At 48.0% G+C, this 13,317-nt stretch overlaps 1 protein-coding gene across 1 annotated transcript in view; it reads left to right on the top strand.

Annotated features, from left to right (window-relative positions):
• Nucleotides 1–13,317, top strand: part of LOC120946048 (interleukin-12 receptor subunit beta-2-like) — a 99,443-nt gene that overhangs the window by 30,971 nt on the left and 55,155 nt on the right. The window contains exons 6-7 of the mRNA XM_040360746.1: nt 287–432; nt 9,779–9,920. Coding sequence (XP_040216680.1) covers nt 287–432; nt 9,779–9,920 — 288 coding nt within the window. The remainder of the gene's footprint in view (nt 1–286; nt 433–9,778; nt 9,921–13,317) is intronic.

Below are 13,317 nucleotides of genomic sequence, written 5' to 3'. Positions count from 1 at the left end.
TCTTCAGCATGGGGCCCGGAATGATTAAACATGGTCTGGTACGGGGGTAGAGCACCAGTAGGATATTCGATTATCTATGGTCCAGGCTAAATGCTGGGAGTGGATTCAGGATAATGGGGCACTGCAGGTTTTTAAAAAAGTGATGTATGGTCTTGTTGTGGATAATGTAACATTATTTCGGCAGATAGAGCGACTTACAGTTATATATTTTATCTGATTGTACCAGTTCGACTGGAGTTGTGCCATCTATTCTTTTCATACCTATGACAACTTTAATATTTCACAGTGGTTCCCATCACACCTATAATCAGAAAAATTCGGCTTCTGCAATCAGCCTTCAACATTTCTATTAGATGGAGAAACCAGACATCGGAGAGACTGAGCTTCTGTGAAGTGCATTATAAAACTCCAACAGACCCATCATGGAAGATGGTATGTAGGGTTATGTTCATACACAAGCAGTCTCTTTATTTACTGCATTTATTGTAAACCTAGACGACCCATCATTGGTGTCAGTGGGAGGAATAGTGTCCCATCATTGGTGTCAGTGGGAGGAATAGTGCCCCATCATTGGTGTCAGTGGGAGGAATAGTGTCCCATCATTGGTGTCAGTGGGAGGAATAGTGTCCCATCATTGGTGTCAGTGGGAGGAATAGTGTCCCATCACTGGTGTCAGTGGGAGGAATAGTGCCCCATCATTGGTGTCAGTGGGAGGAATAGGGCCCCCTCACTTTACTCTGAGGAGCATAAGCAAAATCTGCTTACCTTCCCCTTGCTTCCCCATTGTTCCAATCCACAACCAATTGCGGAGCAGATTGAACCCCAAAGTGTATGTTCAGCCAAAAAGTTTTTCATAGCTTTGGATAGAGTAGGGAAGGTCAGAACCCTTGTCAGGTTTTTGCTGCAATCCGGGCCGCCATTCCAGAGATCTGTACTGACTATTAGCCAGATTCAGAGAGAGTTACGCCGGCGTATCAGTAGATACGCCGTCGTAACTCTGAATCTGCGCCGTCATAAATTTAAGTGTATTCTCAAATTGAGATACACTTAAATCTAGCTAAGATACGACCGCGGGCGCCGTCGTATCTTAGCTGCGTAGCGTATATGAGATACGCTACGCCTGCCTAACGTTAAGCCTATCTACGTGAATCCAGCTATATGCCCGCAGGCTGAAGGAACTAAACCTAAGAGTGTTTGGTAAACTTTATCTAGGAGGCCCAAATACATTTTTTACATGGGGCCCTATGATTTGTAGTTGTGCCCCATAACAAATAGGAGTGATTGGGTCATCTAGGATTGTAATCCAAAGCACTTGTATATCAAAGCGAATTTCCACATAAGAAATAATGGAAACTCAAATAATTCGTTCCACAACCATTTATTCATAGGTCCTTCAGTTTATAGTCCATATAAAAAGATTATAGCAATGTGACAGGTTGTGTAACCATAAAATGTCCATCCACAAATGGAAGCCTCCACAAGGGGATTTAGAAGCAAAATCCAGCAGGAGCCACAGAGTATAAAAGAGAAGAGAGGCGCCTCTAAGTGTAGCAATATGGTTACATTTAACCAGAGCACTTTTTGCGATTCGGCACGGCGTCGCTTTAACTGACAATTGCGCGGTCGTGCGATGTGCCTCCCAAACAAAATTGGCATCCTTTTTTCCCCACAAATAGAGCTTTCTTTTGTTGGTATTTGATCACCTCTGCGGTCTTAATTTTTTGCACTATAAACAAATAAAGAGTGACAATTTTGAAAAAAAAAAAGCAATATTTAATACTTTTTGCTATAATAAATATCCCCCAAAAATATATATACAATTTTTTTTCCTCAGTTTAGGCCGATACGTATTCTTCTACATATTTTTGGTAAAAAATAAATCGCAATAAGCGTTTATTGATTGGTTTGCGCAAAAGTTATAGCGTCTACAAAATAGGGGATAGTTTTATGCCATTTTTATTAATATATTTTTTTTTACTAGTAATCAGTGCTTTAAGTGGGCCGGAACGCGGCGGTACTCAGTACCGCCACTTCCAAAAATGGCCCTGGAGAGTACCAGCACCTCTCCGTGCGCCCAGTACGTGGGTTTCCGGTACCGGAACGCAGCGGAGAGCTAGCTACAGCATTGTAGTGGCTGGCCGGCGCTGGGCGAATTACATCTCCGTCTCTCTCCTCCATAATGTCATTGGCTGGGCCGGCCATCAGCTAGTGGAGGGGGGCGGGCCGCGTGCAGAGTACGGCTTGAGCCGTACGTGCAGGCGCAGGCAGGGAGTTGACCTCACGTTAGGTGACATCAACTCCTTTCCGCGCGCCTGTGAGGAGCGATTAGTGCGGCGTGGTGAATGTGAGCGGGTGACTGGCCCTCCTAGGAGTCAGGACGGTGCAGCAAAGTGAAAAACACCGGACTTTGCTTTGGATCTGAACTTCTGAAGTACAGAGTACTGGTGAGTGTTTTATTGCTACCCATGGCTGCTCACAGACTGATATGTATACACTTCTCCTATCAATTTATCATGGCTCGTTTCAGACAGCCATGCAGACTTGCCCTGTTATTTTCCTTTTATGTTTATTTTAAACCTTCTTGAAAAGTAGGAAGATGTTCATTGTATGATTATTGTTGCAAGCTTGCACATGGACTGCTCAGAGTGACTGGTGAATAACATCCATTATTCTATCTATTTTCTGTGGTGTCTGTCCCTTGTCATGCTTTGTGCCCATTTTATCTTCTCTTTTTTTAGTTTCTGACATCAGCTGGTTTATGTAATTTTAGCAGCAAAATCAAATGTTAGGTTTCGTCTAAGAGAGGGTTTGTAAAATATATATTTTCATGTTCAGTATTGGGGGGGGGGGGAGCACCGGCGCCTAATAGAGTACCGGCACCTCTTTTGGCCCACTTAAAGCACTGCTAGTAATGACAGTGATCAGCGATTTTTTTATTGTGACTGCGACATTATGGCGGACACATCGGACACTTTTGGCACTATTTTGGGACCATTGTCATTTATACAGCGATCAGTGCTATAAAAATGCACTGTGTAAATGTGACTGGCAGTGAAAGGGGTTAACCAGGAGGGAGCGCTGAAGGGGTTAAGTTTGTCCTAGGGATGTGATTACAGGGAGCGGTGATCAGTGTCCTGTCACTAGGAAGAATGGGGAAATGCTTGTTTACATTAGCATTTCCCTGTTCTTTTTCTCCATGAGACGATCGCGGGTATCCCCGTGGACATCGAGTCCACGGGACCCGCAATCACACTCACGGAGCTCGCGGCGGGCCACGTGCACGCCCGCAATTCTGCTTCTTAAAGGCGACGTACAGGTACATTAATCTGCCTGTACGTGCCATTCTGTCGACGTATATCGGCATGAGCCGGTCGGCAAGCGGTTAATGAAGGTACATTTAGAAACTCACATGGTTGATGATTAAAAGAGGCCCATCTAAGTATGCAGGGATCCGGGGTAAAGCTGTCCACATAGATCATCCTCCTCACCGCCGGCTCTCACCGCTGTCAGTCTGCAATCATGATCAGGAAGACTACCCTGCAGTAGAGCGATCTGAAAGCGAGGCTTAAACCGCTCGTGGAGCGCAAAGTGGAAGGGACAACGTCAATGGCGGTGCGGAGGATGATCTATGTGAACAGCTTTACCCCGGATCCCTGCATACTTAGATGTGCCTCTTTTAATCATCAACCATATGAGTTCCTAAATGTTGCACCTTCATTAAATGTAATCATATTGTTACACTTAGAGGCGCCTCTCTTCTCTTTTATACTCAGTAATGACATGACGCTACTTGTATATCAAGACATCGCTTGTATATCAAGTCAAAATGTATTAAAACATTTTGCTTGTCTTGCAAAACGCTCTCAAACCAAGGTTTAAGGCCCCTTTCACACTGGGGCGTATTTCAAGCGTCATTCGATCGCTTTTCGAGCAATATTCAAGCGTTTTTCGATCGTTATTTGAGCGCTTTTTGAGCGTTATTCGAGCAAAGCCTCATCTGCAATCCCAATGTGCTGGTAAAGCACCGCTAAGACCCTAACGTTTTAGGGCGTTTTTGCAGTGCCTCAGTGTGAAAGGGTTACGGTGTTTTTACAGCGCTTTCAATTCATTTCAATGGAGAGGGGCGTTTTTGGAGCGTTTTTTCAGCGCTCAAAAGCTGCTCCAAAAGCTGCTCAGTGTGAAAGGGTCCATTGAGATGCATGGAGAGCGTTTTATGAGCGTTTTAATAGCGCTATTTTTAACGCTATAACGCTGTAAAAACACTTCAGTGTGAAAGGGGTCTTACTGTATTTTATGTTTTATCTCTCCTACTTTAAGACTATAGCAGCCTTTCTCAACCTTTTCACACAGAGGAACTCTTGAAATAATTTTTAGGTTTTTAGCAAACATCTGCAAAGGTTAGTCATTTGGTTACATTAGTTATTAGAATGTTACTCTAAGAGCCGGTTCACACTGGGGCGGCACGACTTGCCGAGCGACTCGGGAAGGCCATCTGCCCACGACTTCTGAGGCGACTTGCAAAATGACTTCTGTATTGAAGTCAATGGAAGTCACCCAGAAGTCACCCCCAATGTAGTACAAGAACCTTTTTCTAAGTCGGAGCGACTTGAGTCGCTCCTATTAGAACGGTTCCATAGTACAGAACGGAGCGCGACTTGTCAGACGGCTAAGTCGCCTGACGCGTCGCGCCTGTGTGAACCGACTCTAAGGCCGGGTACTCACGAACAAACATGTACGGTGAAAGCGGTCCGTCGGATCGTTTTCACCGTACATGCCTGCCAGAGGGCTTCTGTACGATGGTTGTACACACCATCGTACAGAAGTCCGCGCGTAAACAATACGCGGGGCGTGTCCGCGTCGTCGCCGCGACGATGACGCGGCGATGACGCGGAGACGTGGGCGGGCCTGCCATTTAAAGGCTTCCACGCATGCATCGAAGTCATTCGACGCATGCGAGGGACGGCGGGCGCCTGGACATGTACGGTAGGTCTGTACTGACGACCGTACATGTCCGAGCGGGCAGGATTCCAGCGGACGGTTTTAAAACACGTCCAGGAATATTTGTCCGCTGGGAAAAGGCCCGGCGGGCAAATGTTTGCTGGAATTCGGCCCGCTCGCGCCCACACACACGACCAAACATGTATGCTGAAACTGGCCCACGGACCAGTTTCAGCATACATGTTTGGTCGTGTGTACGGGGCCTTACAGTCAGCTGGCTCTGGCTGTTACATCTGGAAGTAGACACCATCAAATTGAAGGCCAATCAGCCACAGCCCAAAAAAATGCATGGTGACCTCTGAAAGAACCCATGCAATCCTGGTTGAGAAAGGATGGACCATATGGATTGAGCTATTTATACTCAAGGGGCCAGATTCACATAGGTTAGCGGATCTTTAGATCCGCTAACCTATCTGATTTAAGATCCGCCGCCGCAAGTTTTTGAAGCAAGTGGTTAATTCACAAAGCACTTACCTCAAAACTTGCGGCGGCGTATCGTAAATCCCCCGGCGGAATTCAAATTCCGCGGCTAGGGGGAGTGTACTATTCAAATCAGGCGCGTCCCCCCGCCGATCGAACAGCGCATGCGCCGTCCGGAAATTTTCCCAGCGTGCATTGCTCCAAATGACGTCGCAAGGATGTCATTGGTTTAGTCGTGAGCGTAACTTACGTCCAGCTCTTTTGTGAATCGACTTACGCAAACTACGTAAAATTTCAAAATTTGACGCGGGAACAACGGCCATACTTAACATTGGCTGCGCCTCATAGACCCAGGGGTAACTATACGCCGGAAAAAGCCGAACGCAAACGACGTAATAAAAAAAGCGTTGGGCGGTCGTTCGTTTTCGGAATCGGCGTAACCCCTCATTTGCATAATCGTCGCGTAAAAGATATGGACTTTGCGTAATTTGCGCATGCTCGAAATTACGCCGCAAGTCGTCATTGCTTTGAACGTGAGCGTAACTTAAGTACAGCCCTATTCGCGAACGACTTACGCAAACGACGTAAAATTTTCAAAACTCGATGCGGGAACGACGTCCATACTTAACATTAGCTACGCCTCATATAGCAGGGGTAACTTTAGGCCGAAAAAAGCCTAACGTAAACAACTTAAAAAAATGCGCCGGCCGGACGTACGTTTCTGAATCAGCGTAAATACCTAATTAGCATATTCCTTGCGTAACTATACGGAAGCGCCACCTAGCGGCCAGCCTAAATATGCAGCCTAAGGCCCCGTACACACGACAGGATCTATCCGCTGGAATTGATCTGCGGATCAGTTCCAGCGGATAGATCCGCTGGTGTGTACAACCCAGCGGATTTTTTTCGGGCCGACCGATTTCCAGCGGATACAAATTTCTTAGCATGCTAAGAAATCTATCCGCTGGAATCGGCTTCAGCGGATCGATCCGGTGGTCTGTACAGACTCACCGGATCGATCCGTCCGATTCCCTCCCTCGCATGCGTCGTAATGATTCGACGCATGCGTGGATATCCTTATATGACAGCGTCGCGCACGTCGCCGCGTCATCATCGCGGCGACGGCGCGACACGTCACCGCGGACGGAATTCCGCGGGGATTTTGATCTCCTGGTTAGTACAACCAGGAGATCAAAATCCGCCAGAGGATTTATCCGCGGATACAGTCCGGAGGACCGTTTCCGCGGATAAATCCTCTCGTCTGTACCCGGCATTAGATACGACGGTGTAAGACACTTACGCCGGTCGGATCTTAGGGAAATCTATGCGTAACTGATTCTATGAATCAGGCGCATAGATACGACGGCCCGCACTCAGAGATACGACGGCTTATCTGGAGATACGCCGTCGTATCTCGTTTCTGAATCCGGGCCACAATCTTTTCCTAGAAAGGTCACCGGTGCCTCTTAAATGCCGTTATGGTAGACCACAGACCACTGCAACAGGATATCAGTTTCAGCTCTTCCCAGATGTTTCTAACATAACTGATCCTCACTTTCTGCACCATCTATATGAGAAAATGTTTGCAAAAAACAAATCCTTGCAGAGAGGATAGCGCTCGTGTTCTTCCTGCGGAACACCATCTACCACCACATCTTGATGTGTGTATTGGCAGGAGGATCAAAGCACTTGGTGTGAAAAAATAACTTATGTTCAGTAAGTAAAATTTTTTTAGTATTTACCTGGAAATCAGTTTTTTTTTTTTTATCGCTTTTCTATATGTAGCGCTACCCCTGCAGGAGTCGCTGGTTATTTTCTCAGATAGCAAGCAATTGAGCTGCAAGTTTGAAAATGACTTGCTAAAAAACGGTTGCTAGACTTGCCAGGCACAAGTTTGTTGTACAGTTGCAGCAAGTCCGCATTGCATGACTTCCAGATCAACTTCCTTTGCAAACATTCTGCAAGTTCTGGTTCAGTTGTGTTGTACAATAGTCCTCCCACCACAGGGGGCACTGTGGCTGAATTTTCTTGCCGTAGTCTTGCAGAGCTCTAGTCCTGTAGACTCGCCACTAATGATGAGCTCTGGCGTGTTCGCATACAACACGTGCAGAGCCCGCCAGGAAGTGTGCACGGCGCTGTGCTAATCACAGCCAGGGAGACATTGTCCCGATGCTTGGCTGCAGGGATCGTGAAATGTCTCCCTGGCTGTTATTAGCGCAGCGCCGTGCACACTTCCTGGCGGACTCTGCATGTGTTCTATGCGAACACGCCAGAGCTCATCCTTACTCACCACTGAAACTTTGCTCTTGCTAAAGACTTGCCACGACATTTTTTACACTTTTTGGGAACCAGTGACATTATTACAGTAATCAGTGCTAAAAATATGCACTGTTGTACTAATGACACTGGCAGGTAAGGGTTTAACACCAGGGGCGAGCAAAGGGTTAACATCAGGGGCGAGCAAAGGGTTAAATGCGTTCCCTGGGTGTTTTTTCTAACTGTATGGGGGGACGTTGTGACCGATGTGGCTTAGCAGAAAGCCATAATCTTTGTGATCTCCCCTGTCAGAACAGAGATTTGCCTTGTTTACAACGGCAGATCCCCGTTCTGTCACAGCGGGGAAAAAATTGCGGGTGGCCGGCGGACATGTAGTCCGCTGGCCCTGCTGATTGGTTCCCCTGCTGGCCAATGGGAGCACACGTGCTCCCACAAAAGCGAGTTCCCGAGCTCATGTACAGCTATGGCGATTTGCAGGATCGGATACCTCACAACTTTCTGAGATGGGAATGAGGGACACCTATCAGCAAAAGTATGCATGCATAGGACACGCCCCTTGCCACGCCCCCTTAAAAGGAGAATTTTACAAAAAAATACGATTGTTTAAACCCACAACTGCTTTTTTACCACTACTATTACTTTATATTGGCTTTTGGAGTTTACAAATGCAGATATTTAGAAATCGGATGAAAGGTTTAGCTCTGGGGAACACTTTTTGATAGATAAAAAGTGCATTTTATATACATCTGTATAGATCAGACCAAAATGAGGGACAAATGAGGAGGAATGAGGGACAGAGGGACACTGCTACAAATCAGGGACAGTCCCTCGAAATCAGGGACAGTTGGGAGGTGTGAGGATCGTGCCACCTTGCGGCAGTATAATGATGGTGACTGGGTGGCAAGTGGTTAATGTGAATCTTGTGCCAGCTAGGTTCGGGCCTTTGAAGACGTTGGCGCGCAGGGATGGAATATGCGATATTCGGCCGCTAGCAGTGCGATGCGCATTGCGGGCGGTATTACCGCGGTTTCCCATTGATTTCAATGGGAAGGAGCAGTATAGGAGCGGTAAACACCCCGCCCTTGTACCGCTCCAAAGATGCTGCTAGCAGTACTTTTGTAGCTGTCATGCTAGCGCACCGCTTCAGTGTGAAAGGCTTTCACGATTTTTTCAGGCGGTATAGCAGCTCTATTTTTAGCGCTGAACCGCCTGAAAAACGTGTCAGTGTGAAAGGGGCCTAACCGAGGATCTGCAACCCGCTCACCACTCTCTCTGGAATTCTCCTGTAGCAGTTGGCTGAAGTGTCGGTGGCCCCCCCTTTTGTTTGTTGACCGTTAGATGTGGCAGGAAGAATGACGAGTATTTTGGTGGTTCACCTCCGTGGCTCGTCGCGTGGGCCTGAACAGCAGTGGCCTGGGTCATTGACCAGAACAGTTAATCAGGTATCAGAACAGCCAATAACGCAGCAAAGCCTAGCTCAGTCCAGCCGCCTGGGTCAGGGTACAGGGTGCAGGTCTGTCCCGAGCACCTTCACTCTGGGACAATACAGTGTCCCGGAATGAAACTGACACAGGTCCCAGCATGAACCCCTCAGAGCTTAAGATGAGACACCCCCCCCCAAACTAGTGAAGAACTACAGGTCCCAGCATAGATCTGTGAAATCTATGGGGTCACACCCTTAGATCTCATGGGTTCATGCGGGGAGTTTCAAAATGGGGGGGGTCACATCTTTAGATATCATCGGTTCATTCTGGGATTTGTAGTCCTTTACTACAGGTCCCAGCATGAACCCCCCCCCCCCCAACTAGTGAAGAACTACAGGTCCCAGGATGAACCGGTAAAAACCATGGGGGGGGGGGGGGTCACAATTTTTTTTTTATAAAAAGTAATTTTTTTTAGAAGGGGGGGGTGTCCCTGAATGGCAGTTTGGAAATGTGGTCACCCTAGGTACAACAGCGTACCTGGTTACCCGAGTACCTGACCGGATTTGTTTATTCCAATGTGCTCCTTTTGGAAGGGTCTTTTTGAAGTTTGTAAACATTTGGAAAACTCTGTGGTTTATTTTATTGCGCTTTCTTTTCAGATTGGCCAAACAGGCAGCACAAACAAGAGTTTTGTAATCAATAAAATCCCTACGGCGGTTTCCCTGCGTGTCCGATGCAGAGAGGAAATTGGAAATAGTTACTGGAGTGATTGGAGTGCCCCCCTTCAGGTTCCACCATCAGGTATGTAGTTGTGTTTCTCCTTTCCTTCTTTACCATGGCATTCAATGGAGCGCCCCTCTTATTACATCTAAACCCAAGGACATAATTGTAATATATTGCAGTCTACTAGTCCTTAACCACTTAAGCACCGCCTCCTGCACATATACGTCGGCAGAATGGCACGGCTGGGCACAAGCACGTACAGGTACGTCCTCCTTAAGTGCCCAGCCGTGGGTCGCGGGCGCGCTCCCGCGACCCCGGTCCGAAGCTCCGTGACCGCGGGACCCGCAGGCCTGATTGCCGCTGGAGTCCCGCGATCGGTCCCCGGAGCTGAAGAACGGGGAGAGCTGTGTGTAAACACACCTTCCCCGTGCTTCACTGTGGCGCCGTCATCGATCGTGTGTTCCCTTATATAGGGAACCACAATCAATGATGTCACACCTACAGCCACACCCCCCTACAGTTAGAAACACAGATGAGGTCATACATAACCCCATCAGCGCCCCCTTGTGGTTAACTCCCAAACTGCAATTGTCATTTTCACAGTAAACAATGCATTTCAAATGCATTTTTTGCTGTGAAAATGACAATGGTCCCAAAAATGTGTCAAAATTGTCCGAAGTGTCCGCCATTATAATGTTGCAGTCACGAAAAAAAACGCTGATCGCCGCCATTAGTTGTAAAAATTTTTTTTTTTATAAAAATGCAATAAAACTATCCCCTATTTTGTAAACGCTATAAATTTTGCGCAAACCAACCGATAAACGCTTATTGCGATTTTTTTTTACCAAAAATAGGTAGAAGAATACGTATCGGCCTAAACTGAGGGGAAAAAAATGTTTTTATATATTTTTGGGGGATATTTATTATAGCAAAAAGTAAAAAATATAGAATTTTTTTCAAAATTGCCGCTCTATTTTTGTTTACAGCGCAAAAAATAAAAACCGCAGAGGTGATCAAATACCACCAAAAGAAAGCTCTATTTGTAGGAAAAAAAGGACGCCAATTTTGTTTGGGAGCCACGTTGCACGACCGCGCAATTGTCAGTTAAATCGACGCAGTGCCGAATTGCAAAAACTGGCCGGGTCCTTTAGCTGCCTAAAGGTCTGGGTCTTAAGTGGTTAAAGTGGTTGTAAAGGCACACGTTTTTTTGCAGCAGACCCCCCCAGCCCCCACTAATGCTTACCTGAGCCCCCTCTGTATCCAGCAATGTCCAGAAGAGCCTTCGCTCTCTTGGGGACTCTTACTCCTGATTGGCTTTTGGCAGCAGATTGGCTGTCAATCGGAGCCAGTGAGACAATCTGGAGATGGAGGGGGCAGGGCTCAGCTGTGGCTCCACGTGTGAATTTACACACAGAGCCGCGGCTTGGGAACACGTCTGCTTGGTGCCCCCTAAAGCAAGCTGCTTGCTGTGGGGGCCCCAGAAAGAGGGAGGTGCCAGGAGCACCGGCGAGGAACCCGAGAAGAGGGCTGCTCTGTGCAAAACCAACTGGACAGAGGAGGCAAGTATGACATGTTTGTTATTTTAATGTAAGAAAATAAAAATAATAATCTTTAGTACACTTTAAGCTGGCCACAGGTGGTTAGAATCTTGGCTGGTTCAGCAGGGACCGGCCGAGATTCAAACCATGTATGGGCAGGCTGATTGTACCCAAGTTGATCGATTAATCGACTTGGCTACAACCAGCATTTCAGATTTTTCATGCGATTATTGCCAGGGGCTATAGCCGCTAGCAGTAATTCCTGGCCAGGATGGCTTCCTGTGCCCCCTCGGCCGGGAGAACACAATGGGCTCAATTCACAAAGCGGTATGTTTCCCCTTATAAAATGCGATGAAAAAAACACTACTAAAATACTGCATGAGTTATTTTATGAAGTCTTGCTGCAGGACCTGCACCCTATACAGTACTGTTACAGAATTTCACAGCCCACTGGGGCGAAAAAAAGGGGGCGCATTTTCACCTTTTTGACTTGGGTGCTAAAGGACCTTGTCTCAGTAGTGCACACAATTGTCTAAAGTGTCTTATATGTGTAGCGCAGTCCACATAAGAGTCGCGGGTAAACTGGGATCCCCCACCATGAACAGCCAGGCACACCGAATTTCCACAGTTTCCCAGAGTCAGAAAACAGTCCAGCACCTTATTTTTGTATTTTATTGAGGGGATAAAACTTGGAAGGGGAGTATGGGGTATTATGGGATGCCCACTTGACTTAGAACAACTCTTCAGGGACAACTTTCCTATATACAGTCTATATACACTTCTCTGCCTCCAGCACACTTGCTTGCAGAACTTCATTCAGACTTCTGGGACACTGATAGTTAATCTGACAAAAAGGCAACTGTCAGATTTTGAAGCAAAATCCCTTTACAGGCAGGGACCGCGGGCCCCTTGGTTGTGTAGCAAAGCTCAGTGTCCAGCTTTATATCCCTGTGGCTACTGATCCCAGCACCACCTGTTAAGGCACTGCCAGCCCGCCTGGCTGCAGCTGCTCTCTAACTAGCCCTGCTGGCTACTTCCCACAGTCCTTCCAGACTGTAGACTCTCCAGCCCACCCGGATGACTTCTCCTGGAGAACTCCTGGATGTACTGACTCTCTCCCGCTGTTCTCACACCTGCTCCTGTGCATCCAGGACAGGATTCCTCCATGTGTTGTAGAGGATCCCTCCAGCACCCAAGCCCCAGGCCTGAGGTTACCCCCCCCCCCAGACTAAGGGGTTACCCTCAAGGGCCACCGACAGCCTCTTCAGCACTCCTTCTTCCTCTTCCACCTGACTGCCCCTGCTGGCATGACTCAGGAGTATTTAAGAGGTGCCTGCCCCTTGCCCGCCCACTTGGCTGGGGATTGGCTGAGACCAGGGGCGGACTGACAACTCATGGGGCCCCCGGGCAACAGGAGATCATGGGGCCCCCTGTATCCCTAACCACACTCAAGCTACACCCACACACATCATGGGGGCACACAGCAGGGCCTAGGGGCATGGAGCGGGGCATGGGAGCAGATAGCTGGGCATGTGGCACAGAGCAGGGTGTGGGGCAGACATCAGGACATGGGGGTCACAGAGAAGGGCATGGGGCAGACATCAGGGCATGGGGGCACAGAGAAGGGCATGTGGTAGACATCAGGGCAAGGGGTCACAGAGCAGGGCATGGGGTCACAGAGCAGGGCATGGGGGCACAGAGCAGACAGCAGGGCATGGGGGCTCAGGACACATCACAGGGCCAAAAGGAGGGAATTGAGCACACAGTGGGACATATAGTAGGGCATTGGGCACACAGTAGGACACATCATGGTTCACACCGTAGAGCACATCATGGGGCACACAGTAGGGCATATCACGGGGCACACAGTAGGGCATGGGGCACATCATGGGGGCACATAGAAGGGCATGGGGGCACACATCGGGGCATGGGGCATG

This window comes from Rana temporaria, chromosome 7, assembly GCF_905171775.1.
Source record: "Rana temporaria chromosome 7, aRanTem1.1, whole genome shotgun sequence".
Classification (NCBI taxonomy): Eukaryota; Metazoa; Chordata; class Amphibia; order Anura; family Ranidae; genus Rana; species Rana temporaria.
Note: the sequence above shows the minus strand (reverse complement) of the source record. Positions and strands in the feature narration are given on the sequence as shown.